General features: G+C 45.9%; 1 protein-coding gene across 1 annotated transcript; it reads right to left on the bottom strand.

The window, feature by feature from the left end:
* Window positions 1-3,841: 3,841 nt before the first annotated feature.
* On the bottom strand, window positions 3,842-6,685 carry MOCS3 (molybdenum cofactor synthesis 3). Its single transcript, XM_007185290.3, has one exon. The coding sequence runs from the start codon at window positions 6,457-6,459 to the stop codon at window positions 5,092-5,094; it is 1,368 nt and encodes a 455-aa protein (XP_007185352.2). The 5' UTR covers window positions 6,460-6,685; the 3' UTR covers window positions 3,842-5,091.
* Between the last annotated feature and the right edge of the window lie 46 nt (window positions 6,686-6,731).

The following is a 6,731-nucleotide window of genomic DNA, read 5'->3' as shown; positions in this document are numbered from 1 at the left end:
GATGGCTTGATTAGGGTGGCAGCAGTCGAGACAGTGAGAAGTAGACAGATTTGAACTGTATTTGATGGAATACATTGTTTAGAAGTGTAGGTTCTTCCAAAACTGCAGGGGAGGCTGGGAAAGGAGTCCGACATTTTCAGCACTGCCAGGAAAAAGGAGGTGGGAGTGGGAAGGCTGTTGGGTAGACAACTCAGAGCTTACCGCAGATGACTAAGTCAAGATTGTAAAAGCACAGCTTCCCTTGGCTCTTACACATAGCAAGCCTTTCCTGGGAGATTTCTTCTACTTGAGGGTCAACTGTTTCAACTCACCTGAACTTTGGTTTGTTAAGTTCCAGTTGGTTTCAGGCCTCCCTCATCTGGAAGCGCTGGGTAAGGAAAATACTGCTAATTAAAAATAATGTCCCACACATCTTCCATCAATGTCACCCTACTCTGACACCTTTTAAACCAAGGTGCCACCAAGAGGGGAACTTTTAAAATATAAGCCTTTTCTCTTTCCTTTTCTTCAGCAACCTGTCCAACAAATGGCATTAATAGTCAGGAACAAAACACCTGGATAAGTCACAATTTGTTGTTTTTTAAATTCTGAATAATTGGACTAAAGATTAGAAACCAGAATCAGTGTCAATATATAGGACTTCATAGTAAATTATAGTAAACTGTATATATACTATTTATCACCCAAATTCTGGGCTGATTTGATTAGTTTTCTCCCACATCCTGAGTGCTCTGGAAATTATAGTTCATCAAAGGTATGAATTAACCCCTTTTACTGTTTTATTGCAAAATATTTTCCCACTCCTGCACCATAGTAGTCTTCCTAATACTCCCAACCAACTCCAGAATTATCCTGAATCTTCAGGCAGGTGCATGATTTCTAGTGATGAGATTTTACTCTTACCTGGACAGGTCTACCTCATGTTACATATGGAACCCTGAGAAAATACACCTATGAAAATAAAGAAATCTCCTGGGTAGAGCAAACTGGGCCACATACCTGACCTCAGGCTCCCAGGGGACCCTCTGCTTCTGTGGGAGGGAGCAGCTAATTAAACATAAACAAGCTTTAAAAAGAAAAAAAAAACCTCATCTCCCATGGGAACATTCTCAGGCGACCTTTTTTGACCCTCCTCCTTGGCCACCGTTCCATTTACTAGCTGTGACTCCTTACGCTGAGACTTTATTTCTCACTCTCCCTGACCAAAGTGGCTCCTGATTAACTGGACATTATTGCCTAGGTGTGTCAGACGGCTCCCAGGGATTTCACTCTGGGGTTCCTTCCCTAGAGAGAGGTCTGCAAACCAAGTGCATCAGAGTACAATTCTGTTGCATCTGAAATACAAGCTCTCTCCACTCTGCGATTATCAGGGCATAGATTGTTTTTCAAAAATGAAAACATATACAACAATTACAAAGCTCTCACTGAGAGTCAGCATAGCATACTGCTTAGGGCACAGGCTCTCCAGCCAGACCACCTGGGTTCAAATCCCAAATCACCAGTAAGTGCTCAATAAATGTTAGTTGTTATTTTACTTAAAATAAAAAACCCTTATTATGGTCTACAACCTACATGGTATGTTCCCTATCTCCCTAAACCTCACCTTGTTCACTCTCCCCAGCTGTTCACAGCCTGACCTGCCTCTTCAAGTTTCTCGAACATTACAGGTTTGTCTCAGGGTCTTCCCACTTGTATTACTTCCAGTATGGGATGTTCTCCCAGATCTAACTGGCTTCTTCTCACCACTCAGGCTTTGTGTTTCATGTCAACCCTTCTCTGAATCTATCCAAAATAGCTTCCCCTTCCCCACCCCAATACATCACAGTTTTATGTCTTTTATAGCATTTATCAGTAACTTACTTGTTGACTCGTCTCCCCCTGCCCATTTAAATGTAAACTCTATAGCAATAGGAAATCTCGTTTTGTTTTTTTCTTGGCTGCACCTCGCAGCTTGTGGGATGTTAGTTCCCTGACCAGGGATTGAACCTGGGCCCCCAGCAGGGGAACCGCAGAGTCCTAACCACTGGACCACCAGGGAATTCCCTCTTGTTCATCTTTCTTTATCCCAGAGCTTAGAATGGTAACTGGTACACCTGATGTTCAATGAAAAGGAAAAGAGTTATCTAGTTCAAATCCCGTCTGATTGTAAAAAGCTAGTTACAAGAGAAAAGAGAATTTCAAAGAATAAAAAGATCTGGGTCCTGTAATGGATACTTGTCATATTCTTAACAGCCAGTCTTCTGAAAAATCTTTCCCTAATTTGAGAAAAATCCCAGGTTATGAGTTCAGCCTCCCTACTGTAGACGTCAGAACTCAAATTCCCAGCGGCTCTTGCAGCTAGGATGAAGTCATGTGACCAGGCTCTACTTACCAGACACACCCTCATAAGACTGACTCAGAAAAGAGTGGTGGAAAGCAACTCTGCTGTCTGGCCCCTAAGCTGTGGCTGAGGTGTTGGGCTTTCTGGAAGAGCATGGAGCCAAGTCAGGTGAGTTTGGTGAGGCTGTGCTGGCAGCTTCCTCTAGTACTAGATGGGGCAGCACAGCATGGACAGAGTTCTCAGGTCAGTTCTGTGCATGGTTTTGGGCATCGTTCCTGGAAGTACAGTTTCGAGTCTTCCCCCAAATTCTCAAAAGCACCTCAGATCACTTTAAAGCTTTTTTTTGTTAATTTTAAAATTTTATTTATTTTTGGCTATGTTGGGTCTTCGTTGCTGTGCGCGGGCTTTCTCTAGTTGCGGCGAGCGGGAGCTACTCTTCGTTTTGGCGCACAGGCTTCTCATTGCGGTGGCTTCTCTTGTTGCAGAGCATGGGCTCTAGGCACGCGGGCTTCAGTAGTTGTGGCTTGCGGGCTCTAGAGCGCAGGCTCAGCAGTTGTGGCGCACGGGCTTAGTTGCTCCGCGGCGTGTGGGATCTTCCCGGACCAGGGCTCAAACCCATGTCCCCTGCATTGGCAGGCGGATTGTTAACCACTGCACCACCAGGGAAGCCCTCAGATCACTTTAATAAGCCCTTCTCTCAATCAGTCAGGGTCAACTTCTGTTGCCTGTCCCACTGACAGCCAGGTTTGCAGGAACTAGCAAAACTGCCTAACTTTAGGACATCTGTCTTTCCAGTATGAACTAGTTCCTACTCTGTCCACCTGATTGTTTCCCGATATATATCAGAATTAGCTCACTTCCCAGGAGTAAGAAGTGTGACAGAGGCCAGCCATCTTTGTTCTCCTCTCCAGGTCTGTCATTTATTTCCACCTCTCCTTGGGAGAAACAGTCGTAAGAAACCTGCTTTGTCTTTATAACAAAGGCCTATCATACTTTAAGCATGCCTATTCCAAAATGAGCTATGTCTCACACTCAAAAAGTGATGTCTAATTTTGAATTTGATTATTAAACAATACCATCCTTTTATCATAAAACAAGAGTCTGTGTCAGAGGTTGCAAACTGGTGAGAAATTCTGACCTGCAGAGGGTTTTGTCTGGCCCACAACGCTTTTAATCTTTAAAAATTGTACTGAGATACAAACATTTTACATTTACATCTGTGATTTCTGACGATTATAGGCCTGCCACACACCAATCAGCTGGAGAATAGAGGTCCCCTTTTGATATGTCATGGATTGTTCAACTTGCCTCTACTATATACTCACATACCAAATTTTTGCTTTTAATTTTGTTGCATAATACGTTGGAAGTTGGGCATACTACCTGCCATTTCATGAAAATGCTATTTAATAAGTACACAAACATAAAAACACCAACATTTTATACTGCTATAAAACACTGGAACAGATTAAATCAAAATAGAAAAGGTAAATTAAAGGGGAGAGATGGGGAGCTGTTCAGCAGGTATAAAGTCTGTCATGCAGGATGGAGGCTTCTGGAATCTGGTGCCCAGCATGTGCATGAGTTGACAATATTGTATTGTACATGTGGCGACTGTCAGGAGGGTGAATTTTATGTTATGCGGGGTTTTTTTGGCCACAATAAAAAAAAAATGTAATTCACAACATTAACAGAAGAGAAAAAAAGCACATAAAAATGCAGAAAAAGCATTTGATGACTTCAATGAAAACTCTTAGCAAACTATAAACAGAAATTTATTTAACCTGATAAAAGGTATTTATCTACAGTAAAGCAATAACAAGTAATATTGGTCAAATATTCAAAGTTCTTCACCTGAAACTGCAAAGGAGAGAAGAATGTTCATTTCACTTTAATTCAATACTGTATTTGGCATTCTGGCCATACAATAAAGACAAAAATAAAAATAACAGGTTGGACAGGGACAAAAGGCCAGGGGAGGGCAGAAGGCTGGGACTTGGGACTTGAAGATTCCAAAGCAAGCCAAACCGTACAGTTTAGAAATTTCTGTATGTGTACAACATAAGGTAGACCCTGAAGTTAAGTCTAAGAAAAAATCAGCAATTTATAAAAGAAACTGACATGCTACAAAGGTGGTTTCTATCTTGCTAGACTGTAAATATCTTACTTGGCTATTAATTGAAAATATTTAATAGAATGACCACTTCCCAGCTAATTTTCATTTTAATATTTTAACAATTTACATTTTAAACACTGATTTCTCTAGGGCATGTTCTATCATTTGAATTAGAAATAACACCCAAAGAATGTCTTAGTAAACAATAAACTTATCTTAACTATTTCATCCGTGATCAATTCAGTAAGTATATTACACCTTTCCAAGCAATAAAATGGACAACTTTAAAGAATTTTTTAATTGGGAAATTTAAAAAAAACAAAAACAAAAAGGCAGGACACGCAAATGACCTGCAGTTCAAAACACAAAGTCCTGTCACTTACATTCTATCCCACCTGTTCAACACACCATCCAAGTGCGGCAAACACAAGACAGTTCAGAGGAACAGTGTTGTAACCCCTTAATTGCTACATCACCCAATAAGTTACAATTAAAAAGCTCCTTATAAAAAGAAGTCCACCTATATGCAGATATTGGAGAATCCCAGGCTCTTCCATACATTACTGAAAAAAATGCAAATACATTCATAAAGGCAAAAAAACTTTAGGTAACATGACAATCCACATCTTTCACTGGTCAGACTCTACCAGCCACCTCAGTATTGCGGAAACGTTGCATCGATTTTGGCAGCCCAGGCCATGAGGCCTCCCACAACATCCCGAACTGTTAAAGAGTCTAAGTCTGTCCAGGACTGCAGGATCTTCACGGCTTTCTGGGAGTCATTGCCCAGTTTGCAGATCACATAAATGGGGAGAGATGCCCCTTCCTGTGTGCCCTGCTTCCCCTCCCGGATTGCTTCTCTCAAGAGTTTCAGGCTCTCCGCATTCCTCCGTTCCAAATGTTTCAAAGGGATGTGTAGGGCGTGAGGCAACCGACACAGGTCCACCTCCACTGGAGGCCTGACGTCCAGCAACAAGTGGGGTGACCCGGAATCCAGAAGTCGCTTATAGTCGACGACAGAAATTCGCTCCTCCGGGCTCAGCAACTGGAGGGAGCGGCACTTATCGGTGGCCGAGGAGCCACAGAAGCTTTCATAGTCCTGCAGATCAGCCACAGTGGGCCGCTCCCCGCAAGCTGCACAGTCGGGCCTGCGCCTCCGCAGCCGAATACAGCGGAAATGACCTCCGAGGGCATCAAAGAGCAACAGGCTGCCACTGTAAGAGGGGCCCAGACCTGCAGCGATCTTCAACACTTCCAGCGCCTGCAGGCAGCCCAGGACCCCGGTAACCACACCAAGCACCCCGCCATCCGCGCAGCTGGTCACCGTCTCGGCCGGAGGTGGTTGCGGAAACACGCAGCGATAGCAAGGCCCACCGCCGTAGTGGTAGACTGTGAGTTGGCCCTCGAAGCGCAGGGCGCTGGCCGACACGAGGGGCCGGCCGGTTAGCACGCAGGCGTCGTTAACCAGGTAGCGAGTGGGCACGTTGTCGGAGCAATCAGCCACCACGTCATAGCGGCGGACCAGGTCTAGCGCCGTGGCTGGCGTAAGCGCCTGGGCGTAGGGCACGCACTCCACCGCCGAATTGAGACGGCGCAGTGTAGCGGCGGCCGAAAAGACCTTGGCTTGGCCGGCCAGGGCCTCGCCGTGCAGCACCTGGCGGGCCAGGTTGCTCACTTCTACTACGTCGTAGTCCACAAGGCCCAGGCGGCCGACGCCGGCCGCTGCCAGGTACTGCGCCAGTGGGCAGCCGAGCCCCCCGCAGCCCACGACCAGCACGGACGCGGTCGCCAGGCGCAGCTGTCCCTGCACGCCCAGCTCAGGCAGCACGAGCTGCCGGCTGTAGCGCAGAATCTCATCTCGGGACAGGGCGGCCTTCGGCGGCAGGGGAGATACCGGAACCAACCGCTCTGACTCCTGCTCGGCCAGAAGAGCCGCCGCCAGCCTCTGCTTCAGGGAACTCAGCTCCTCCTCACGCTGCGCAACTTCAGCCTGCAACGTGAGCACCTCCTCCCTGGCCGCCATGGCAGCCTCTTCGGGAGGTTGTCAAAGGCATTTCCGTTTCCGGCTTTCCCTCGTCTTGCGACTGGAATAAACTAAACAACTCTATGGAGCTTGGGGAAAGGTGATAAATAGATATGTATTTTTCTGAAGCAACCTTCAGATTCAACTTGAAAGAGTCACAAGTCCTGACTGTTTCCAATGGAACTACGCAGAGAGCCTTAGGAGGACTAGAACTCGCCACCCGGACCATGCCCCTCCTCCCGGCTTTGGTACGTTCCGACGCGTCCTCTTCC

This window comes from Balaenoptera acutorostrata, chromosome 15 (assembly GCF_949987535.1).
Source record: "Balaenoptera acutorostrata chromosome 15, mBalAcu1.1, whole genome shotgun sequence".
NCBI lineage: Eukaryota > Metazoa > Chordata > Mammalia > Artiodactyla > Balaenopteridae > Balaenoptera > Balaenoptera acutorostrata.
The sequence above is the reverse complement of the archived record's forward strand: the minus strand, read 5'-3'. Positions and strand labels throughout refer to the sequence as shown.

Excerpts from the sequence above, each read along its gene's own strand:
- MOCS3 (XM_007185290.3), bottom strand. The coding sequence starts at position 6,459 with ATGGCGGCCAGGGAGGAGGTGCTCACGTTGCAGGCTGAAGTTGCGCAG.